Source organism: Mytilus trossulus, chromosome 11 (assembly GCF_036588685.1).
Source record: "Mytilus trossulus isolate FHL-02 chromosome 11, PNRI_Mtr1.1.1.hap1, whole genome shotgun sequence".
In the NCBI taxonomy this organism is placed as follows: domain Eukaryota; kingdom Metazoa; phylum Mollusca; class Bivalvia; order Mytilida; family Mytilidae; genus Mytilus; species Mytilus trossulus.
Window position 1 is genome coordinate 23,330,234 of NC_086383.1, and position 26,806 is coordinate 23,357,039.

A 26,806-nucleotide genomic window follows, 5' to 3' on the forward strand; every position below is an offset into this window, starting at 1 on the left:
GAAGGATTTTATGAACTATAAAGTAAAAAACAGAATGAACTAAATTAAAATGTCGGTTGAATGTCAATTTTTGTGTCCCGTTAAAATGTGTTTGAATTTTGGAGTCTACATCCGATTTTTTGCCGCGCTTTTTGGTAGCACGGTGACTGCAGGACAATTTGAAGGTAACACGTACATGAAAGGGGAAGTAATTAGCATAATAAGTAAAATTGGACCAACAATGTGTGTTAATAAATGTAAAAGTTCGAATGGATGTAGTGGAATTAATTTTGATCGACAACAATTAACTTGTGAGTTATTGCGCATAAACACGACATCAGACGACAGATCTGTAAAACCTGGTTCCATGTATACTGCTTTATCTTCTTGGCAGACGGTAGGTGTTTAAGTTCCAATTTTTATCAAATACTATTTAGAACATTATTATTTAAGTTCATTTATCATTCTGGGTGACAAGTGAGCAAACTGAATATATAACTGTTGAAATATACTTGCGTGTGTAGTGCTTTATTTAAGAATTGAATGCTTCTTTTTGTAAATTTATTGGGGTGTAAAAGCGTTGACCGAAGTACATTTTGTATGAAGCGCTTCATTCTAAAAATGTACGCACGGTCAACGCTTTTACAACCCTATAAAGTTACAAAAAGAAGCATTCAATACTTATAATTACATTTTTTAGCTAGGATTATAAAAACACGATTTTCATGAAGTTAAATTTTTAAATTCACCGGTGCACTTTATTGTGGGACCTCGTGTCATCATGAATGAAATGTTGTTGTCTCATGCAACTGCTTACGGAATAACATGTGATGTGCAATTAGCCAATCAGAATAACGTATTATAATGAAACATACATCTAATGTAATTATTTGACAATGCAGTTGGTTTGGTTATGCAATCGGGTGGTTGCCCTCTTGCCACCTTATAGGATTAATAATTTTTTAAATCAAATTATAAAAATTAGAATATATCGTATATATTGTGTCATAAATCAAACTTTTTGGTTTATTTTACTATGTATACTTGGTTTTTTTAAATGTCTTTTTTATTGAGTTAACCCATTTCAATTGTTATTCAAACTTGCCTTTTTATGTTGTTACGTTACAGTGACAGTCAGGAACCAGTTGTTTAATGGTATTGATTCGTAGGGTTTTTCGTATCTCATTTTTATATAGATTATACCAGAGGCGGATTTAGGGGGATTTTGGGGAAAGAATTGTTTGCTTATATAGGGAATCACTGAAAAGTGACTGGAGCGGGCCCCCTCTTAGGTCAGTCAGTGGTCCCCCACTTATGAAAATTCCTGGATCCGCCACTGTATACCGTTGTATTTCGCGTTTGATAGTTTCACCAGTCATGTTCGGGCCCTTTATAGCTTGCTGTTCGTGTAAGTCGTATTGAAGACTGTACGTTGCCTTTTGATTGTTAACGTTTTTGACTGGATGGAGAGTGATAACTACTTACACCACTGGGTCGATGCCACTACTGGTGGACGTTTCGTCCCAGATGGTATTACCAGCCCAGTAATCAGCACTTCGGTCTTGACATGAATATTATATGTATGGTCGTTTTTATAAATTTTCTGATGCAAAACTTTGATTTTTTCGAAAAAAACTAAGGATTTTCTTACCCAAGGAATAGATTACCTTAGCCGTATTTGGCACAATATTTTTGAATTTTGGATCCTCAATGCTGTTCAACTTTGTACTTGTTTGGCTTTATAACTTTTTTGATTTGAGCAACACTGATGGGTCTTATAAAATATATGTGGACGAAACGCGGGTCTAGCGTATTAAATTATAATCCTATTGTCATTCATACCACGTCTTATTTTTTAAAAAGCAAGGTTTTAAAAGATTTCTGAAGTACTTAAATATATTGTTGACTTACTCAGTTGTCAGACCAGAAATAAAAGAGCGCTGTTGATCCTTGTAAGCGTTGGCAGAAGGTCTGTTATTGGTTCAGGTTGTTAGTTCTATATTTTGGATTGATTGATTGTCTCCCACTAAACTTTTTGTAATCGGCACACCTAGTGAACGTTTTTTACAAACACGCGTAAAATTTTATGGAAATCAACTTCTATTTCACTTCTTTACAGAGTTTTTTTTTGTTGGTTAATACAGAAAAAGAATCATCCCAGTCATACAACGTCATAGCCAAATACCGTATATAAATATTTCAAGGCAATTAATTAGTTTCTTACAAAGCGCAAACAAAACACAAACTTAATTTAAACATGATGCTATCGTTGGAAGAGTAATCGTTTAGATGAGGTTTTACGATATCAATACGATGGATCATCATCAGCAATAGCATCCTCATCTTAAAATAATTTAATCGTTTCGCGTATTGTTTACACAATAGAATTTATACTTAATTAAAAACAGATTCTGGTGTGTATGAAAGATTGACAGAATGTATCTTTATGTGATTCGATAAATCATATGTTTTTATGCATTTCAAATGAACATTTATATGTTAAAGGGTTGCTAGGGAATTATAATCAACAAACATTGATGCAATTCATACAAACTTCGGCCTTCTTTTACTTTAGGGGTCCCAACCCATATAGAGATATTCTAAACTATCCTTAAACCTAAACCCTACCCTAACCCGGCCATATATACCTAAGCCTAACACTAGCTTCAACCCTAGAACCTACCCCTAAATCTAAAGAACAGGTCCTAACCTAACCATAACCATAAATGAACCCTCACTATAAAGTATAGGGACCATTAAAGTAAAAGAAGGTACAAAATTCAACGTACATAGATATAGCTATACAGTATAAAATGCGTTCAAATCTACACGTATAAAAATTTAAGAAGATGTGTTTGATTGCCACTGAGACAACTCTCCACCAGAAACCAGATGTGATAGAAGTTAACAACTATGTAAAAAAAGAAGATGTGGTATGATTGCCAATGAGACAACTATCCACAAAAGACCAAAATGACACAAACATTAACAACTATAGGTCACCGTACGACCTTCAACAATGAGCAAAGCCCATACCGTATAGTCAGCTATAAAAGGTCCCAATAAGACAATGTAAAACAACTAAAGGTTATACTACGGCCATTAACAATGAACAAATTCAAACACAAACCTTATATTTACTTAGTTGAAAAAAGCGACCCCAAAAATGACGAATGTGAGCACACAACTCGTTGTGGGGTACTTTCGGCTTCAACTTTTATCAACAAGTATTGCCAGTTAACTGCAGGAGTCAAGTACACCAGCTGCTACCACAAATAAAAATGGGCACACAATTTAATCCATGAATGATGAAAGAGGCGCTAAACATCAACATACAAACTAGCTATAAAAACCTTGATTTTATATTAAGAGAACTGGCTAATAGTCCTTTTTTATAACGGATAATAGTAATTAAATTATATTTCAGAACAATACTACATGTTTGCCAAATCCTTGCTCTCAAAACATGAGATGTGCAGTATCCAATCAAAATAAAGCAATTTGCATACCATTTGGTAAGTTGATAATTGTATTGCCATGCAAAAAGTAAAATCACAAAAATACTGAACTCAGAGAAAAATCAATACGGAAAGTCCATAATCACATGGCAAAATCAAATAGCAAAACGCATCGAAAACGAATAGACAAGAACTGTCATATTCCTGACTTGGTACAGGCATTTTCAAATGTAGAAAATGGTGGATTAAACCTGGTTCTATAGCGCTAACCCTCTCTCTTTAATAACAGTCTCATCAAATTCCGTTATATTTACATAATGCGTTAAATAAACAGTCACAATTAATAAAATAGTCAAAATATTGGTACATCAGTCATCATCGCATAACAATTTTTACATCAGTCATCATCGCATAACATTGTATTTCATTTATATCCTGTAAATTGAGATTGTCACGAAACACACAGAATACTTTAAAATGCCAGTAGTAGAAAGGAAAGAAAGAGTTTATTTTTCACCAAATATGGCCGTAAATGTTAACTTTTAAAAATATCAACAAGGCCATAATTTGGTTTTAAAATTTGTCGTGGCTGTGTATTTATGCATTCCGTGCAGGTAACCGGGACCACATCTCTTTATCTATAGTCAACCATTTATAAATAGGTATACTGCCTTTTCTAATTATATCATGGTGAAATATGTGAAAGTAAATTAACAAAAATACGGAAATCAAAGGATTATTCACTGAAAGTCCCTGAATAAATGGCAAAATCAATAACTCAGACATCAAATGAATTTAAATGGAATACAGCTTTCCTTAGTTATGTAGAAAAAGGTTGATTAAGCCTGTTTTCATAGCCATCCAAACATCTCACTTGTATGACAGTTGCATCAAACTCCATTATATTGACAACTATGAGTGAACAATACAAAGAGAAACAATTGGTAAAGATGTACATAGTGTCTGTATTTTTTTCAGTTTTTTTTATGGAAACTATAACTTCAACAGATTACCCAGGGCAGTATCCAAACAACGAAGAGAAAACTTGGAGGTTTGCTGTCGAAAGTAATTTCAAACTGGTTTTGAAATTTACAGCATTTAACCTTGAGACAAATTTCGATTTCTTAAAGGTATACTGAAAATATATGACATGTATCATACTCAAAATCAGTGCAATTAAATGTATGTTACGCTCTTTGCACGTTAAGAACGCTTGCAACAACTCTTTTGAGGGGTCCGTAGGTGGCCTGTTGTAAAATTTCTGTCCCTATCCAAGATACCCTCATTTTCCAGTGGCAGTCCAAATTTCCCCGACCATCATCCCAGATGGCCTCTATCATATCAACCTACCTATTGTAATCATTGTGAACTTGTTCTCGTCCTGAATATGCATGAAACGTTTGCTACTGGACGTTAAGCAACCAACAACCAATCATGTTACGCAGGGGATGTCACATGATAGGTTACTTCAATGAGACAGCAATATAACGATAAAAGTGAGCAAGTGTATACATATTAGGGTCTTGTTCGTTTCTTGGTGACACGTAAGTGTACAACTTCTGTTTAATTTCTTAACGGCTATGCATTCATCAATTTTTTATGTAATTATTATCATTTTGTTCAAGAGTTCTGTTTATAATTTAATCGATAAATATTCTTTTTTATACACACCAAAGGAAATAGATTTTAAGAAATATGATTTCTTCTGACATCTATAAAAGGCCCCGAATGATAAATGTAAATCTATTCAAACGAGAAAACTAACGAATTTTAAAGTGCCAGTCTTTGTAAGAATCAGGCAATTTAGGGAAAAATCAAAACATGATCAGAAAAAACCCACCGAGCTAATCATGCTATTTAATACTAACCATCGTCCTGAGTTAAAAATAATTGGTCTTTCGTTTGTGTGTGTCTGGTAATATCAAATAACTTGGTTAGAAAATTGGTTAGAATGATAGCAAATTATAGCAAATTACAGAGTTATCTCCCCTTATTCGTTAATCAACCAAATTGTATCTTCTATTATCAGAACAGATAATGGAAATAAATGTTATTTTTGTGCATAACTACATTTTATGAACTGAAATCAATGTCAAATTGGGTGGGGTTTTTTGGTCATGTTTTCATCACTGCCTGATTCTTAGGCAGACTGGCACTTAAAATCTACAAAATAATGAATGGAAAACAACTATGATAAACAGTAACAAACGAAAAACGGTGAATAACAAAGCTCCTAACTTAGGACAGGAATATACACATTGTGGCGGGGCTATTATTTTTAAGAAGCCAATACTGGAAACAAAAATCTAAATATATTTCGAATATATCTGAACGATTTCTTAGAAACGGATTTAAGTGTTTTTGGTATTATCAGGCTTTGCCATTTTTATACGTTCTCATTGTGTTTTGTGTGATTTAGATGTTTTGGCTGTTGATGAAATTGAGAATGGAAAATGAGGAATGTGTCACAGACAATAACCCAACCAAATTTTTATTGTGCATGTATGAATCGTGCTTCCTTTGGCTACGTCATCTTCGCTGGTCAAGAGTTACGATTCGGACCCTCCTCTCCATTTAGGGACTGGATCATAACCCGTATGTAACGCTGAAAGATAATTAGTTTACAACAAAAATCATACAGTCACGTGTCATTTGTTTTTTTCAGATTTATGAAAGAGAAGGTGGAGCAGAATTGTACAGTTTGACTGGTCAACATCCGCCCGACGACATTTGGTCAAAGGACAACGGACTCTTCATTAAATTTACAAGTGATGACTCGGTTACCTGGCTTGGGTTTTCCATGGATATATATAAAACCTCATGATTTCTTGTAAAATGTATGAAAATACAGAAATGTTATGCTCAATATATTCTTGTTTAATTATCTTACAAAACGTGCTTTTAGAATTCTATTATCTTACAATACCTGAAAGATTTTCACGGATATTGCGTCTGAAGAAAGAATTGCCTACCATTCCACATGATCCAGTTTTTAGTGGAATCTTCTTTATTGAAGGGTTTGTTTTGTTCACAGATCGGTGTCAATATAATGAAGTTTTATGCGACCGTTATGGATACATTCATAAAGTTTATGAAATATGTATTTATAAGTAAAGAGTTTTAAGAATTTAGTGAAATAACAAAACATACAAGGCATGGAATTTTTCTTTTGAAGCATACACATTTTTAACTTGTTCAATGTTAAATAACAATTATATTTTCAATAAACTTGTTTATATAGTAAGCATAAATTTTTTATCATAAAATCAAATTTATATAGTATCTGAAAATAACAAATTCAATATTACGTGACGAAAACAGAAGAAAAAAAAAGTTTCTTTTCGAGGATCATTTGAAGTATTGTTTTATCTAAACAATTATTATTTTTTATAATCAAGTCAATATAAAATATATATTTTGATTTCGTTTCTTTCTGATTTTTAGCATGTTTTATTGCTAAGTGGGTTTTAATTGTCAGTTTTCTATTGTCTTGATTGTCAATCAGCATCTCAATGACCAACTGGTTCATGTCATTATCAGAGATGTGTGAAAGCCATTACAACGCACATACAACCTTTAAAGTCAGGGTTGAGCTTCATCTATGGGTATTACATCTATGGGATATGCAATACGTCTAGTGTTATTTATGCTGATAAATTAACACCATGTCATTAAACCATAACTGAGAAGAGACATAGTATTCATCTCTTTATCAATTCGTGAAAGATACCATTTTCTTTATTTTCCTATCAGCTTCTGCGAAACTTTTAATGAATTATATACGGTGATTATTAAAACGACAACCTAGATAATTTTCTAAAAGGATAAAACATATCTGGTGATTTAAAATAAGACAGCTGTACTTTCTTTGAATAACATGTTTACAGGTGTACACTATTTAATCTGCTCCTAATTAACGAACATAACCAACAGTTATAAAATATCGCCTGTAACATGAAATAATTATCTTTAGTTTTTAAATTTCTTATCTTATAAGCCGTTAGCTGCGAAATCGTAGCTCTTTTAAAAGGTCTATTTGATGATTTTTTATATTTGCGGACCAAAAAAATCAAGCAAAGGACAATAGAGCTACGTTTTCGCAGCTAATACATTGTAAGCCGTAAACATTCAGTAGTAGTGCTTTTCGACTCATTTGAACCACTTATATTTAATATCATATCATTAAAATGTCACCCCAAATGATTAACTAGACAACGAGGACACCTTTCGGGTACCTTCTGATTTAATTGACCTAAAAGCTAGAACCCTCCAGATTACGCACAGAGGTCTTGCAGATCGGTCAAGGAGAGACACATGACGAAAAGAAGGAGGACGCCCATCTCTTCGAAGACGAAAGTTCGGTGTCGTCAGACGAAGACATGGCCGACGATACAACAGACGTATTGTCGGACGATGCTGAAAGACAAGAAGATCTCATCGTCTATCGGGAGTGGAGTAGTGTTTGCTCACCTTCGTGGATTGGAAGCCCATATAGTCAGCAAGGTTGTGGGAAGAAAAACAACATTGCTCTCCCGAATACCGGGCAAGATGTAGAGGATGCTTTGAGCGGATTGCCCATGACCGTGTGCTGTGCAGAAGACTTGCCTAGCTATGTGAACGACAGGCCTAGAACGTTTGTGGTCAATACGGACAACTGTGACCAAAACGGGGGGTCATTGGGTGGCTTTTCACTTTCCCGCATCGTACTATGATTTGGTGGTAGAACACATTAACATCAACATTAATCAATCTCTCTAACCTTGAACAAATTTATTGATAAACTGTTCCCAGCTCTAACAAGCTGAATTATTTATTATAGTGACATGTGTTTGAACTGAATATGTTATTTTAAATGAAGGAACTACTGATGGATGCTCTGTAGTAATCTCTTGTTTACCATTAAAAAAAACTATAAAACTAAACTGTTTGTTTTATTTATTTTATTCATTGTTTTTTACAAGAACCAAATACAAAAATGATAGAATGCAAATACCATTTTATTATTGATTCATTCAAAATCCACCATAGAGTTCCCTCTATTTCTGGCAAATTAATCATAAACTGTAAAAATTACATCATAAAATAAATAAGACTTAAATTTAATTTATATTCATACGATACGTGTCAATTATTCTAAACAATTATATAGTAATAATCATTGGCAATACATTAAATTAAATATTTGTTAAAATGAATCATTAAGAAACCTTCAATGTTATTAGTAATGCGAGTGCTAGTTTTGGGCACAAACCATTTCCTTACCAGGGAAGGATATTTCATTCCTTCAACATAACCTCACCCAATCCCAATAAATGAATCAGTAAATAAACTAATTCTGCTCATCTTTTCCCTCAATAAGAAAATGGTTTGAGCCTTACAATATTTTGCATATAAAAAGCCATAAAGCCGAAAATAAAGTCCAATTTACGAGTCACCGACCCGATCCTCCACCATATGAGTTTGTTTGTGGTCCCTCCTCTAACAAATCTTGTATATCTTTTTCTAACGCGGATGGTGCCAGACGTGTTGGGTATCTCATTACAGCTTTCCCTTCTTTATTGATAAGGAATTTTTCGAAGTTCCATCTGACATCACTGTTATGGTAAGGCTTGTAATAAATTCCAGATTGTTCTGTATAAAATATGTCATCTACTGGTGGGCAGTAAGCCTTAAATGTACAGACATGATTTGTATGAAAAAAGAAAAATAACAAATGAACTGAATTCTTAGGAAAATTCGAAACGGAAAATTCTTATTTCTTTGTTACATATTTGTAGCGATTATGTAGAAAAATGGTGGAAAACGAGTGTAGAAACAAAAGTCGCAAAAAAAAAAGCGAAATAAACTTTTTTTTTTCATCTTACATTTTCTACAGACATATCTTATATAGCTTACTGTATGTTATGGTTTTTGCTCATTGTTGAAGGTCATAAGGTGACAAATTGTAGCCTAAAACCACGTTCTTTAACATTTGTTTTTTTGGATAGTTGTCTCAGTAGCAATCATATCGCATGTCGTAGCAGGAAAATATCATATGTGTGTGGCATTTTGGCGGGAAATTTACTTAACCTCGAACTGAATATTATTTTAACCGCGGAATACACAAATCACCAAACATAGTAGGTTAAGCGTAACCAAACAGAATCGTTGTGTTTACTAACCGACAGTAACGACAAAAATAAAATGTTAATGTATTGCAAAATGTATATGGATACCATTAGCTTCGTTCTGTCTCGCAAAACTTATTTGTAGATGGTAGGCTGAAAAAAATATTCATGTTCCAATCAAGTATATACCCTTTTTACAGAGAGTTCTCTATCACGATCAAAAACTTTGCAGAACCTAAAGATTGGATTTCTTGTTGATTAATCACGAAAAGGCATTTTGCTCAGTTTCTTTTGTTACCTTTTCTGACATCGGACTCAAACTTCTTTTAAATTGAGTTTACTGTGCGTATTGCTTCATGTTTTTCTTTATTCTTCCTTGGCTTGAGGTATGGGGAGAATTGATCGAGATCTCACAAAAAAATATTCAACCCCGCGGCATTGTTGTGCCTGTCCAAAGTAAGGAACTTATGGCCAATGTTAGACATGTATGTTTCATTTGTATGTTTTGGAGTTGAGTATGACGTCCATTATCACCTAACAATTACACGTTTTTATTTAGGGGTAAGGTGAGGCCTACCTCCGGGTACAGGATTTTCTCGCTGCGTTGAAGACCCATTTGTGGACTTCGGTTGTTATTTGCTCTTTGGTCGGGTTGTTGTCTCTTTGAAATATTCCCCATTTCATTCTTAATTTTATACAATGTTTGCCACTATCAATGGATTAGCCGATTTGATAATTTCATGACTAGTAGAAACCCATTGAACATTTTTACCGTCTCCTAATCGCTGTAAATGTTTTTGTTTTTGAGTTGTAAGCCAAAAATTGAACTTTACTCCCATCTTCTTTTTGGCGGCCATGTTTGTTGATGGATTTAAACTTCGGGAGCAATCTATAAACTAGATCCCCTAAGGAACATCCTGTAAAGGTAGGAAATAATTTGGACCAGTAGTCTCAGAGGAGACAGACGGTGACGACAGACGACGGCGGACGCCAAGTGATGACATGTCCTCACATGAGGCCCTTCGGGCCCGGTGAGCTAAAGTGCACAAACCCATACAATTAGAAATTACCTTTAGGTATGTAAATAATGCATGTTCCTTTTCTCCATTGACATCAGTCTTTTGTGTCAGTGTGAAGTTTGGAACGAATCTGGAACCTGGACGAACATGTTTTATCGTGTTTAAAATTTCCGTTCCATTTGCTCCTGGCTCTTGCTGAAATAGAAATTGTATATCATTCAAATGAACCATAACGTTCGCTCCTTAAAATCATCTGCTATGCAAATAAAAAAAATAGGTTTCATTTCACTTTTAAAAATAGCGAAAATGTTTTTTTCATTTAAAACAACTAAATTGAAAGCGTTTTTTCGAAGAAAAAAATAGCATGTACATACTTCAATGGAGATGTGAAATTACAATTTTTATTTTTATTAGGTCGTGATGAGATAAACTGTTAGGACCCCAACTTTTTAGAAGGGAAGTAAAAAAATAATATTGAAAGAAAGTAAAAAAGACGTCGCTAACCAGAATCAATTGTCTTTTAGCCCGAAGACATTATATTGGTTTACTTGCAACATATGTTTTGTTTCAGTTAAAGCATTTCATTTGAACACATATTTTGGACAACACTCAAAACTTGATAAAACATGTCTAAATGGTACATAGATATAAGAAGATGTGGTATGAGTGCCAATGAAACAACTCTCCATCCAAGTCACAATTTATAAAAGTCAACCATTATAGGTAAACGTACGATCTTCAACACGGAGCCTTGGCTCACACCAAACAGCAAGCTATAAAGGGCCCAAAACATGACTAGTGTAAAATCATTCAAACGGGAAAACAAACGGTCTAATCTTTGAAAAGAACGAGAAACAAGAAACACTTATGACCACGTCAATAAACGACAACTTTAGTTTTGCGATTCTTGGTCTTACGTTCTTAGTTTTGCGATTCTTGGTCTTACGTTCTTAGTTTTGCGTTTTATTATTTTAATAAATAATGAAGCATTGACTTAGTAAAATTTGTTTTTTTAGTCACTCTGCCACAAATACGTACCTTGCCAAACAGATTACATGGAACCCCAACGACGTGGAAGTTTTTATAAGTATCTTGAAGTGCATTCAACCCATGGTACTGGGGAGTGGCGCCTCAAAAGCTAGCCACATTCACCAACAGAAGAACCTACAAGTAAAACGTATATAACATAGAATTGGTGCCTCAAAAGCTAGCCACATTCACCAACAGAAGAACCTACAAGTAAAACGTATATAACATAGAATCGGTGCCTCAAAAGCTAGCCACATTCACCAACAGAAGAACCTACAAGTAAAACGTATATAACATAGAATTGGTGCCTCAAAAGCTAGCCACATTCACCAACAGAAGAACCTACAAGTAAAACAAATATAACATAGAATCGGTGCCTCAAAAGCTAGCCACATTCACCAACAGAAGAACCTACAAGTAAAACGTATATAACATAGAATTTGTGCCTCAAAAGCTAGCCACATTCACCAACAGAAGAACCTACAAGTAAAACGTATATAACATAGAATTGGTGCCTCAAAAGCTAGCCACATTCACCAACAGAAGAACCTACAAGTAAAACGTATATAACATAGAATCGGTGCCTCAAAAGCTAGCCACATTCACCAACAGAAGAACCTACAAGTAAAACGTATATAACATAGAATTGGCGCCTCAAAAGCTAGCCACATTCACCAACAGAAGAACCTACAAGTAAAACGTATATAACATAGAATCGGTGCCTCAAAAGCTAGCCACATTCACCAACAGAAGAACCTACAAGTAAAACGTATATAACATAGAATTGGTGCCTTAAAAGCTAGCCACATTCACCAACAGAAGAACCTACAAGTAAAACGTATATAACATAGAATTGGTGCCTCAAAAGCTAGCCACATTCACCAACAGAAGAACCTACAAGTAAAACGTATATAACATAGAATTGGTGCCTCAAAAGCTAGCCACATTCACCAACAGAAGAACCTACAAGTAAAACGTATATAACATAGAATTGGCGCCTCAAAAGCTAGCCACATTCACCAACAGAAGAACCTACAAGTAAAACGTATATAACATAGAATTGGTGCCTCAAAAGCTAGCCACATTCACCAACAGAAGAACCTACAAGTAAAACGTATATAACATAGAATTGGTGCCTCAAAAGCTAGCCACATTCACCAACAGAAGAACCTACAAGTAAAACGTATATAACATAGAATTGGTGCCTCAAAAGCTAGTCACATTCACCAACAGAAGAACCTACAAGTAAAACGTATATAACATAGAATTGGCGCCTCAAAAGCTAGTCACATTCACCAACAGAAGAACCTACAAGTAAAACGTATATAACATAGAATTGGTGCCTCAAAAGCTAGCCACATTCACCAACAGAAGAACCTACAAGTAAAACGTATATAACATAGAATTGGTGCCTCAAAAGCTAGCCACATTCACCAACAGAAGAACCTACAAGTAAAACGTATATAACATAGAATCGGTGCCTCAAAAGCTAGCCACATTCACCAACAGAAGGACCTACAAGTAAATCGTATATAACATAGAATTGGTGCCTCAAAAGCTAGTCACATTCACCAACAGATGAACCTACAAGTAAATCGTATATAACATAGAATTGGTGCCTCAAAAGCTAGCCACATTCACCAACAGAAGAACCTACAAGTAAAACGTATATAACATAGAATTGGCGCCTCAAAAGCTAGCCACATTCACCAACAGAAGAACCTACAAGTAAAACGTATATAACATAGAATTGGTGCCTCAAAAGCTAGCCACATTCACCAACAGAAGAACCTACAAGTAAAACGTATATAACATAGAATTGGTGCCTCAAAAGCTAGCCACATTCACCAACAGAAGAACCTACAAGTAAAACGTATATAACATAGAATTGGTGCCTCAAAAGCTAGCCACATTCACCAACAGAAGAACCTACAAGTAAAACGTATATAACATAGAATTGGTGCCTCAAAAGCTAGCCACATTCACCAACAGAAGAACCTACAAGTAAAACGTATATAACATAGTGTTTGATTAGTTAGAGTTTCCGATACTTCCAGTGACAAATATCTCATACAATTTCAACTATGAAAATCGATTATACAATAATAACACAATGTTGACTGCTATATTCCTTTTTTTTTAAAACTTTTTACCTATTATGTCTGTTTGTTTTGTTCGCGCATCTTTGTCATTTTAATAGAATTTGATGCCACTATCATACACGCGAGAGATTTAGCTAGCTTTTAAATCAGGTTTAATTCACCATTTTCTACATGAGAAAAAGCCTTTATCAAGTCAGGAATATGACAGTTGTTATTTATTAGTTTGATGTGTTCGAGCTTCAGGAATATGACAGTTGTTATTTATTCGTTTGATGTGTTCGAGCTTCAGGAATATGACAGTTGTTATTTATTAGTTTGATGTGTTCGAGCTGTTGATTTTGCCGTTTGATTACAGTCTTTTCTTTTTTGAATTTTCCTCGGAATTCAGTATTTTTGTAATTATTTTACTTTTCATTGTTTATAAATATAAAGCAATGAAAAGCCTTTGTCGGTAAGTATAATATATGAAAAGAATACTATGAGACAAAAGTATGTATAACTAATTGTTTATTTATCTTCAATATTTCATGCATATGCATGATGATAAATTAAGGTTTAAGTACCCTTCTGTAGCCATTTTTGTACGAATTTTTCAAACTTCAATTGTATCAAAACTACAGATAAAATGAATAATAGAGATAGGCCATTTTGTACATGTCCCAAGGGGAAACTTGATGGAAAGCATTATTTTTTACTGTTCCATTGCATTTAATAGAAAAAGAGGACTTTGTGGCAAATAGATCAAGATTTTTATAGAAAATCCACAGCCTTTATCCTTGTACTCTCATATTTGGCAATGTGATGACTGATAGATATAGGATTATTGCATGCAGTGCTAGCATTGATTTCCTTAAAACAAGTTTATAAATGTAGTTATTGGTTAAAAGAAATATAAATATGGCCAAAATCAAGTACACCTTTTTGGGTGCGCTCGACTTTAGTGACTCAGCACGAGGTGTTTTGAAATTTACAGGTTTCTTAGAACTTTTTGTTAAAAATAAACACTAGCACATCATAGAAAATAAAGTGAGTAATTTATGTTTCAAATTTTATAACAAAAATCTCTGTATTAAAGGCTGTGGATTTTCTATAAAAATCTTGATTTATTTGCCACAAAGTCCTCTTTTTCTATCAAATGCAATGAAACAGTGAAAAATAATTATGCTTTGCATCAAGTTTCCCCTTGGAATATGTACTAAATAGCCTATCTCTATTATTTATTATATCTGTAGTTTTGATACAATTGAGGTTTGAAAAATTCGTACAAAAATGGCTACAGAAGGGTACATAAACCTTAACTTAGCAACTAATTATCATAGTCTATATTCTTTATTTTTGGCCTATTTCTCTATATCATTTAATTCTGCACTTGTTGCCAATTATATTTATTTAGTAAACCCCATTCAGCCCCTCGTGTATGGATGCACTTGTTGCCAATTATATTTATTTAGTAAACCCCATTCAGCCCCTCGTGTATGGATGAAACAATAAAAATCTAAAAACATTTTAACAAAAAAACTAGAGGCTCTAAAGAGCCTGTATCGCTCACCTTGGTCTATGTGAATATTAAACAAAGGAAGCAGATTGAAAATTGACTACAAAGGTCAATAACTCCTACAGGGGTCAATTAACCATTTCGTTCAGGTTGACATATTTGTAGATCTGACTTTGCTGAAAATTATTGCTGTTTATAGTTTACCTATATCTATAATAATATTCAATATAATAACCAAAAACAGCAAAATGTCCTTAAAATTACCAATTCAGGGGCCGCAACCCAAAAACAGGTTGTCCAATTCATCTGAACATTTCAGGGCAGATAGATCTTGACCTGATTAACAATTTTACTTCATGTCAGATTTTCTCTCAATTATTTGGTTTTTGAGTTATAAGCCAAAAACTGCATTTTACCCCTATGTTCTATTTTTAGCCGTGGCGGCCATCTTGGTTTGATGGCCAGGTCACAGGACACGTTTTTAAACAAATAACCCCAAAGATGATTGTGGCCAAGTTTGGATCAATTTGGCACAGCAGTTTCAGAGAAGAAGATTTTAGTAAAAGATATATAAAATTTACGAAAAATGGTTAAAATTTGACTTTAAAGGGCAATAACTCCTAAAGAGGTCAACTGACCATTTTGGTCATGTTTACTTATTTGTATATCTGACCTTGCTGAACATTATTGCTGTTTACAGTTTACCTATATCTATAATAATATTCAATATAATAACCAAAAACAGCAAAATTTCCTTAAAATTACCAATTCAGGGGCTGCAACCCAAAAATAGGTTGTCCAATTCATCTGAAAATTTCAGGGCAGATAGATCTTAACCTGATTAACAATTTTACCCAATGTCAGATTTGCTCTAAATGCTTTGGTTTTTGAGTTATAAGCCAAAAACTGCATTTTACCCCTATGTTCTATTTATAGCCATGGCGGTCATCTTGATTAGTTGGCGGGGTCACCGGACACAATTTTTAAACTAGATACCCCAATGATGATTGTGGCCAAGTTTCAACTAATTTGGCCAAGCAGTTTCAGAGGAGAAGATTTTTCTAAAAGATTACTAAGATTTACGAAAAATGGTTAAAAATTGACTATAAAGGGCAATAACTCCTAAAGTGGTCAACTGATCATTTTGGTCATGTTGACTTATTTGTAGATCTTACTTTGCTGAACATTATTGCTTTTTACAGTTTATCTCTATCTAAAATAATATTCAAGATAATAACCAAAAACAACAAAATTTCCTTAAAATTACCAATTCAGGGGCAGCAACCAAACAACGGAATGTCAGATTCATCTGAAAATTTCAGAGCAGATAGATCTTGACCTGATTAACAATATTACCCCATGTCAGATTTGCCCTAAATGCTTTGGTTTTTGAGTTATAAGCCAAAAACTGCATTTTACCCCTATGTTCTATTTATAGCCATGGCGGTCATCTTGTTTAGTTGGCGGGGTCACCGGACACAATTTTTAAACAAGATACCCCAATGATGATGGTGGCCAAGTTTGGTCAAATTTGGCCTAGTAGTTTCAGAGGAGAAGATTTTTGTAAAAGTTAACGCCGGACGCAGGACGACGACGACGGACGACGACGACGACGGACGCCGGACGACGACGACGACGGACGCCGGACGCCAAGTCATGAGAAAAGCTCACTTGGCCCTGTGGGCCAGGTGAGCTAAAAAGGAATTTAAAAATAAACAAATTAAACTGAATACGTCAATACATTTATTGGATCTTTTTATTGTTTTTTTACTTTTACATGTTTTAAGATTCCGTTAAAAAATGCTACCTCATTCAAAATTACACCTCAAAGATTTGTTTATCAATTGAATGAAATTCACAATTGCGTTTGATTTGCATTATATCACACTTTTATATGAAACACGTGCACATTATCAACTGCGTAAAACATGCGTAATGTGACGAATCAGCATAATTATTTTCTTTAATCATTTACATAATAAATATGCCACTGGTTATGTGGTGTTGAAATTAATCATTATGTTTAGACGTTCATAAACTGGTGAAGCATGGAAGTATTATATTAGTCAATATAATACTTCCATGGGTGAAGTAAATTAAATTTTCACGCAAGGAGAAATCACGATTAAATAATTACATAAAGATATGCAACTGATTGTGAGGGTAAATAAACTGATGATAACATAGACTGGTATCCCGTCCCGATATCTAGCTATGCGAACTGACAAGATTAGCCAGGATCCCAGGCTAATGATTTACAGAGTTCTTAATTGTCTCCCGTGTTGCACATATTTTATCTATTCAAGGTACAGGAGCATTAACTAGAGAAAAAAAAACGCTTTTTTTGTTTGTTCAATTCAAGCCCTTTCCGTGCCCGATTTTCTCCCACACGAGAGATTTCTCCTTGCGTGAACATTTAATTTACTTCACCAGTTAATGTAGCCTTCGTAGATCAGCGGAATAAAACGACTGAATTATTCGGGTTAGTTCAATAAGACTAATTATTACTATCAGTAGAGAAACACAGGCTTCAGGGCAAATTCAATTAATATGATTACATTATAATTTCTAAGGGGCATAGCTCGTTAAAAATGATTGATCAGAACTTATTTTCGAAACTGTCAAAGACTTTGCTGATATAAACATATGATATAAATTTAATAGTAATAAGGCGACAATTGGAATTGCTAACAATGCACTATTTCTAGGGACACAATTCTTATATTGGTTGATTGTTGGTTGATTAACGTCCAGTGGCAAATATTTCATGCATGTTCAGGACGATACAATTCTTGAAAAAAATAATTTATCGGATGTAATTTTCAAACTTGTCAAATAAATTCATGATACAAATCTATAATAGAGATTTCATAAAAATCTGTACATACTATTGTCATTTTGGTCTTTTGTGGATAGTTGTCTCATTTGCAATCATACCACATCTTCTTTTGTATATATTACAATGTAAAGCGTTAATAAGTCAATTTTCGATATAACTAATATTTCCAAGGACATAACGCTTTATAACATTGTTGATCGGACTTATTTGCGAACTCGTCAAAGACTTTTCTGATATAAACCGATAAGTTAAGTTGAGAAAATTAAGGCAAGATTGTACAAGAAGAACGCTAACAATAAAGTTTTCCATATAATTGATGTTTCTAAGGGGCATAAGTCTTTCAGGAAGAAGATCAGATATGGATCCGGCATTTTGAAAGGGAGGGGCAAACTATCAGTGGAACATGAAAAACGTCAATGCATTAAACATACAGGTAGCCCCATACAAAAGGGGAAGAACTAGACACTGTTTGGAGTGAGAAATACGAAAAGTATATCCAAGAAGCTCCATATGGTGTACCTGGCCCCTGTCCCTCATCAATCCGCCTATTAAGATGCTTAGAAAAATAACAAGACTATACTGGTAGAGGATACTTGTATACTAAAACTTCATATTCAAATCCAGTTTGTTAAAAGTCCTCGTAACTTACGACCTTGACTACATATAATGGTCTTGCACGGTCGCACTTTCTCATAACTTTCAGAAAGATTAGATCTTTGTCAAAGACTACAGACCACCTTTTTTTGGAATATATTAATTGATTTTTTGAATGAAAGGTGCTTAACGTCAAGTGGCAAATATTTCATGCATGTTCAGGACAAGAACAAGTCTACAATACAGAATGTTTTGAGAACGTTAAAAAAGTAGTGTTCGATATTTGAACTACCTTTTGTTTAAACGGCAAAAGTTGCAAATAGATATTTCATTACCAGCAGCAATTAATCTTTGCACTATTCTTTTTTCTTTCTTTATATAAAAGTTAGTATGAATCACGTTTCTGTGACATTTAAACAAACCAAGTATTGGCTGTCGGCAGAGTATACTAGCCGATGATTCATCATTTGATGTCGAAACATGTAAACGCAGAATTGTACTTTTAAAGATTATAAATATTTTGTACATGTGTGTATAGGTAACAGGGTGGGTTCAGGATTTTTTTGTGTTTTTTTCATAAAATTGAAGAATAAAGACTAAGTTATAAATGATTGATTGATTGTTGGTTGCTTTACCTCCAGTGGCAAATATTCCATGTTTAGGACAAGAACAAGTTAACAATAAATACAATAGGTAGGTCTGGTAATAGATGCTCTCTAGGATGATGGTCGGGGAAATTTGGATGTGGCTGAAAACTTGTACATGCCGTACAGCCACACGGACGCCCCCTTTTGCAAGGATTTTGCTGTCGGTCATAAAAACTTGAAAGGTATCAGTTGCTCCACTCAAAAGGTAAATTTAATTTTGAAAAGAAAGGTTATCACATTCCTTATTCTCAGGAGCACACCACTCCCCCACTTTTTTGTCCTTAACATCAAATCCTAGATCTGCGCCTGCAGTTGCCTCCGTATGTATAGGGTGTATTTTATTTCCAGACTATTATATGTATAGAATGTTTGATACATGTAGGTAATGGATAGCCAGGTAGACATATTGCAGTAATTTGTGAAAGATTGTTTATATGTAATTTATTACTGTAAATTGACATATGTGTATTCATAGATCAGCTGTTTTAAATGAAAGAAAATGCAATACATTTTGGCAGACTTTCAATGTTTTATTTCCCACTCATCAAGGTCGATTAATTATATAAAACTATAGCTTATCTTTCTTATAATCACTGAAATACCAGATTCGCAAATGTATAAAAATTCTTAAGCATTTTTTTTCTCTGCACTTATATTGATGGAATGATTAGACATTAAAACCTTTGATTTTTTTTTTAAATTAAGAAAAAAAACGAAATATAAGGCACCCCTTTACAGTAAATGACCTGCAGCGTAGAACGTAAGATGCGTTATTTTCTGCACTTAGTATAAGTGTAATGATAAGACATTAAAACAATAATAATTAAAAAAAACCCATTAAAAACAACAAAATCTAAGGCAAATATTTAGGATAATGACCTGCAGCGTAAAACATATGATGCATACATATATCTATGTCCGTAGACTAGGCCAGTCGTTTATAAAATTCACTTGCAGTATAAAAGAGGGTCTGAATTATTTTTTAATATGAATTTAATACTTTATTATAGTATTTACTTTGACAATTATCCTTTATTCTTTATATTTCAGCACCGCATTATTCCTTGTTCCCTTTTAGCTTATTTTTTACTTTTTTATCCCTCCCTTTTTTCCCCTAATTCATGTTTGTTCTGCACCTTTTACTTATTATTCTCTATTATATAACCCCACCAGACCCTCTTATACATAATTCATGATAAATGCATGTGCAATAAATGGTCGAAATGTGCTTCCTGTATGATATATGCTACTCTCGTATATAAGTTTTAACGAAATTTAAAGGAAATTTTTTAAACTGATTAATAATTTTAAATTTAATAATAAATTGAAATATTATTAACAGATATAAGAACTAATACACAATGATTCAAAGTGGAAACAAAAACTGTTGACAAAAACGACATAATACACTCAAAAGTAAAAACTATAAATGATTTTCTTTTTCTAAATTCATGATAATGCATGTTTTATAAAATACCTTGACCAGGGGCGGATCCAGCCATTTTAAAAAGGGGGGTTCCCAACCCAGGACAAAGGAGGGTACCAACTATATGTCCCCATTCAAATGCATTGATCGGCCCAAAAAGGTGGTTCCAACCCACCCACCCCCCCCCCCCCCCCCCACCCCCGTAGATCCGCCAATGTTGACCTTCTTCAACAAAGGGAGTAGAGGGAACAGAAGGAACACATCCAATTTTGATTAGCCTTTTTTTCTGGCACAAAATCACCCATTTTTTTCGCAAGGCTCCTCTTGGTGGTACATCTTTTACAAGTACGTCCACTTTAAAAAAAAATAATGGAAACGCCCCTAACTTTTATAAAATAAAATATATGCACACAAAACAACAAAATAAATAATATTTAAGAATATGATTCCGGTTATTTTCTCAATATTTTTTTCTACGGCCTTTTTTCTAAATTCGTAATATTTGTATGACTTGCATGGCTTAATTTAATACGCATTTCAAAAAATGTCTTTTGATTATGCAAGTTTAACAGTAAACATGCATTCGTATAAGGTTTTTTTATGAAGGATCCTAAGGCAAAATACAATAGTATATATGGTTCTAGTTACATCCAATAAAAAGTCAGGGTAGGTAGGTAGGGATATTTTTTTTTAATTTAATTTAATTTTTTACATTGAGTCTTTTATATTTCCTATTTTGCAAATTGGAAATTTCAAAATATATTTATTACGTTTTTGAAATTTCCAATTTGCAAAATAGGAAATATGACAAGTCTATGGGAAAAACATTCTGACATAAAGACTGGAAAATTACAAAAAAAAACTCTTGCGTAGGCCATGCTTGGACTAAAAACGTAGGGTGTGTAGGGTAACTGGAACCACATATGTTTGTATTTGCCCTAAATTAACTAGTTACTTACCTTACCACGATACTGGGAGAAATCTATGGTTTTCTCACCATGTATGTCCGGCATAGAAAAATTATATACAGAATGAAGATTGTCATCATGATGGTAACACGCTACCTGCCTTGATGACACATTTCGTCCGCAAACTGACCACAGCGTGGCCAAAACAATGGTCACTATATCCACAAAACTCCCCATCCCGACTGAAGAAAATTGTTACATACTACCAACAGACACAACGGGTGTGATATAACTGATGCTGATTTTGTTTTATGTAAGGATGTCAAGGGCAGATAATCTCAATGTAATGTATACTGATCAAACATTATCTTTCTCAGTACAAATGGACGTAAGTTGAACCCTATCTGGCACTCTCTCCAAAGTGAAATAAAAAAACTATGATGTAAACTAGAATTTGACATACTAGTCATTAATATACACAATCTGGCGAAGATGTAAACGGATTTGTGGACATATACACAGATTGGTAGATATGTTAACTATGTTGCGCCTTCAGACAAAGTAAGGCAGCAACCATTTAATTTTCTGGGGGAGGGGCTATGGTTTTTTTTGGAAAAAAAAGTTTGTTTCCATTTTTTGGAGAAAAAAATAATTTGTTTTTGATTCTGAGAAGAAAACAAATTGTTTATTTCACCCTCAGCTGCCATTATATGTAATGCTAAAATTGAAAGAAAAAAAATGTTTTCGACTTGTCGCGAAAAAATTTGTCAAGAAAAAAAACCCATAGCACCCCCACCCCCGAAAATCAAATGGTTGCTGCCTAATAGATATTTATCAATGGACAATTGGTTTGACCCTTTATAGCTTGCCACGGGTCCCTGTTGAAGACCGTACTTTGATCTATAATTGGTTACTTTTATAAATTGCGATAGAGAGTAGTCTCATTGGCACTCATACCACAATTCCTATATCTATTTAGACAGACGAGTGACCTTGCAGAAGTGTACTCATAGTTGTGGATATGTGTTAAATCACCATACTTTCTGGCATGCACATGCTATCGGACACAGACGGATGCCTAAACATAAAGTGTTTAATGTATCCCGGCTTTAATAAGGCCGTTAGTTTTCTCGTTTGAACTGTTTTTACTTTGTCATTTCGGGCCTTTTATAGCTAACTATGCAGTATGGGCTTTGCTCATTTTTAAAGGCCATACGGTGACCTATAGTTGTTGATTTCTGTGTCTTTTGGTCTCTTGTGGAGAGTTGTCTCATTGGCAATCAAACTACATCTTCTTCTTTTTTTTACATTAACTCCTTTCAATAAGTTTCATACCGGCCGCTGTACATTTTTCGGCATGTTAAATATATAAATGGATGGATATTTTCTGACTAGTATATATCAAATAATTTTAGAGGATTTTCTATATGTCAGTTTCTTAAATTTTCTCCACCACTTTAACGTCAATTATTTTCAAACACTGTTGTTTTCGAAAATTATGAACAGATACAATTGTTTATATCTGGCATGCATATTATTGAAAGAAAGTGTATACAGATGTTTTATTTTAAATCATCATATTTTTTTTTATCCCTTTATCAAATTATCTCGGTTGTCGTTTTAATCATCACCGTATATTACAATAAGCTAAAAGTTTCGCAGAAGCCGATAGGAAAATTATGAAAATGATTATGATATCTTTTTACGAATTGATAAATATTATTTATCAGCATAATTAAAATTAGAACTCCGCCTATACTTCTTACTGTTAATTTTATCGGTGGGATAATAATAGAACTCCGCCTATATTTCTCACTATAAATGGTTTTGAAACTAAAGAATGGACATATTCAAGATGCAAAACTCATATTTTCAGAAGACATGTTGAAGTTTGGGGAGATATTTTTTCAGAGAAGTCCAATGCATTTGAATGGGGACATGTGATTGGAACCCCCCTTTTGTCCTGGGCTAGGACCCCCCTTTCAAAATGGCTGGATCCGCCCCTGATCTGGCCATGGCATCTGGAAGTGTGAGAGATTAAAACCACTTTCTAGGGTCATTGATAGTGTACACCTTGAAGGATAACATGGTCCAACATTTAGGTATGGCGTCAAGGTTTAAGCCCAAATGTTGCGTCAGCGTCCACGCCCAAATACGGCGTTCGAGCAAGTCATATCCGTAGGTATACATTCCAATGTCAAGTCTAACTATAACGTCCGCGTTTATGCCCAAATATAGCGTCATCGTACGCGCGCAGTTCTAAACAAAGCGTTAGTGTTTAGCGTGCGAGATTTAGGGCTCATACAATTACTACTGTTTATCTCTTTTTACAGTACAAATATTTCAATAAATTAATAATATTTTATCATCCACAGTTACAGTAGTTGTGTAAGTCGTACTGATGAATTTTTGGACAGAATCAATATAAAATAAGATAAGATAATATACATATTATTACGGTAACCAATTGAGGGACCACAGAGGGCATACGAATAGGGATATTTTTTGGAAATGCAAAGGTGTAACACGGCTAGAAAGCACAAGAAAGTAGTACATAGTTATTTAACACAAAATAGTACCTACGTACGCATGAGTGTAACTTTCTTATTATGTAGAATATTTATGTATATGTTTGGTATCAAATGAAAGCTGAATGACTGGTGATCCTTGCAAGTAGAATACTTTTTACTTATAAGTTTGGATATTTAAAAAACTACACAAAATTTTAAAAAGAGGGTACATTTTACCCCTTTTTTGATGTATCCGAAATCCCGGGAACCAGTTCTTCCTTATATGCCATTAATTAAAGGTGTATTAACTATTTCAGTATAAGACACCATAAAGTGTAGCCTTGACATGCAATGAATGTCACTTTATTTGAACTTAAAATAAAAGTGATGTCTCCTTGAAATTGAGGAATTTAACATAGAAAGGGTGCTATAAACAGTTTCGTACTAAAAACTAGGGGTTATTCCCCGTTTTTAGCAGTGAAAATTGAAAACTTATTTGCAGCCACTGTAGCTCTTTTCGGAGCAGGAAACCGTACCCTGAAACAAGATTTTTTTGAAAGGCCAGGTAAAAACCTACAAAATTCATACAGTTTTGATTATGAAAAATGTGCATGGATCATGTCTTCATGGGTGTGCACTTGACCTGATTTCAAGTTTTTTATGTTAAAATTATACCTTTTTTCCCCCATGTTCATTGGATGAAGTTTTTATAATATATTAAAAGTACACATTATTTTCATTTCATTATAAACTAGAGAACATTCTGATTCCAGTGATATCTAGTTTTATACAAGTATCTTTATTAATCAGTCCACCAGTAAGGGTCACATATGCATGGTCCCTCAAAACATGACGTCATAGAAAAAAAACTGTTAATGCAACCAAAGCAATGGGGCCATGCATAAGGGGTGTACTTCCCGGGCCAAACGGAACTCCTGTATCACAAACCTATAGGTATCTTTCACTCACTCCCCGACCCTGAAGTGGCATTTGCGTCAACAAAACGAACACAGTGCGTACCCAACATTATTCAAGGCACCTCAAGTCGGAAAAAAGTGTATTTTAGCATTCCAGGAATTAATTATTTATAAAGAAAATAAGAAAAATTGTCGTGGGTTGCAAGTGAAACTAATTCTATGTATACGTATTGTCAACTTTAGGATAAAAAAAAAAGTAATGATCCAAATTTTCGAAAGGGGGAAATGGTTAAACAACACCAGCATAAAATGAGTAAAAAACTTCCAGCGATAATTATCCGTTGTGAACTCATCGTTAATATCTAACACAATCTTTTTCAGCATTAGGTTTTATTTACGACACATAATTGTCACAAATAGACTCCAGGGGTCTAGATAAAAATGTTACATACCTTACCACGGTAACGCGAGAAATCTATAGTCTTGCAGCCATGAACATCAGGTATGGCATAGTTGTACACAGAATGACGAGTGTTCTTGTGAGGAATACATGCTACTTTCCTTATTGTCTTAGATGTCCGTGCTGTTTGTCCTGACACTGACCATACAGTGACCAAAGCAATGGTCAAGACACCAGTCAAACAGACCATCACGGCTTCGCGATGTTGGTATACTGACAGATATTTATGTTTTTGTGTAACTAATGCAGTTATTGTATAATGCAAAGATGTAAATCTCCTATTTGCAAATACTATAGAAAGAAAGTGCACAACAGTTTTTTATTTTAATAACTGAGGTAAATTTTAATTGCACTTTTGCATTGATGGATTATTAGAACGTGCAGACTTGAAACATACTTGACACCGATCATTCATCTTGTGTGTGTGGTGGCGACATGTTTCAAGGTTTAATTAAATTGTTCTATTTCAAATTTCTTTCTGAAAAAGTATTTGACTTCAAAAATCGGGAGACAAAATATTTTCGCGTCAAGTACAGTCACTGCTATTGCTTTGATCGGCCTTGCATAATAAAACCAGCAAACAGTTTCGCTCAGTTCTGTGACAAACTTATCAAGGACAGCCGATAATATACGTTTATAGAAGGAAGCACATTTTGTAACTCGTATAATTTATTATAGAAAGAAAGAAAAGGATCAGTATCATTAGTATGGGGGTCTTATTTTCGGTATTCTTTAGATTGTTAAGACATTATTCTTCATACTTATTAAAAGCTTATTCTGTGAAATTCTCATTGATGATAATACAATGCATCAATTCTCTCTGTAATTAGATGCATTGGCGGATCCCGGGGGTTAGACCCCAATTATTTGGACAATCAATGCATTTGAATGGGAGCATATAGCTGGAACCCCCCTTTACTCTGGGTGAGGACCCCCCTTTTTAAAATGGCTGGATCCGCCCCTGCTATATGATTGCTCTAATATGTACATCATAGTTCTGTAAACCCCAAAAGACCCTCAGAAAAAATAGAGAAATAAGGAGATGAGTTGTAAGATCAAATATATATCAAATGGCGCATATGGCACTGTGTGACCTTTGAAAATAAGTAATACTTTTACAGTGTAAAAGCAATGAATGCGTATGTATTGACAAAATAAAAAAAAATCATTTTAAATATATGTGCATTCAATTTGTCGGTAAATATATAATTCATTTGTACGAGCTTTATAGACATATCATTGGCACACATACCGCATCTTCCTATATCTATTCTCTTGTTTCGTAACGAGTGCACATAAATTGTATAATTCTGACA

The 26,806-nt window shown here is 34.1% G+C and overlaps 1 protein-coding gene and 1 pseudogene across 1 annotated transcript; one reads left to right on the forward strand and one right to left on the reverse strand.

Annotated features, from left to right (window-relative positions):
• The first annotated feature begins 68 nt into the window (after positions 1–68).
• Positions 69–6,261, forward strand: LOC134689866 (CUB and sushi domain-containing protein 1-like). Its single transcript, XM_063549835.1, has 4 exons — positions 69–376; positions 3,407–3,494; positions 4,416–4,567; positions 6,103–6,261. The coding sequence occupies exons 1-4, from the start codon at positions 86–88 to the stop codon at positions 6,259–6,261; spliced, it is 690 nt and encodes a 229-aa protein (XP_063405905.1). The 5' UTR covers positions 69–85.
• Positions 6,262–8,362: 2,101 nt separating this feature from the next.
• On the reverse strand, positions 8,363–25,695 carry LOC134690890 (glutathione peroxidase-like; annotated as a pseudogene).
• Between the last annotated feature and the right edge of the window lie 1,111 nt (positions 25,696–26,806).

Excerpts from the sequence above, each read along its gene's own strand:
- LOC134689866 (XM_063549835.1), top strand. The coding sequence starts at position 86 with ATGTGTTTGAATTTTGGAGTCTACATCCGATTTTTTGCCGCGCTTTTT. Across the intron at positions 3,495-4,415 it reads AGCAATTTGCATACCATTTG|TTTTTTTTATGGAAACTATA; the intron begins GTAAGTTGATAA and ends TATTTTTTTCAG. Across the intron at positions 4,568-6,102 it reads CAAATTTCGATTTCTTAAAG|ATTTATGAAAGAGAAGGTGG; the intron begins GTATACTGAAAA and ends TGTTTTTTTCAG.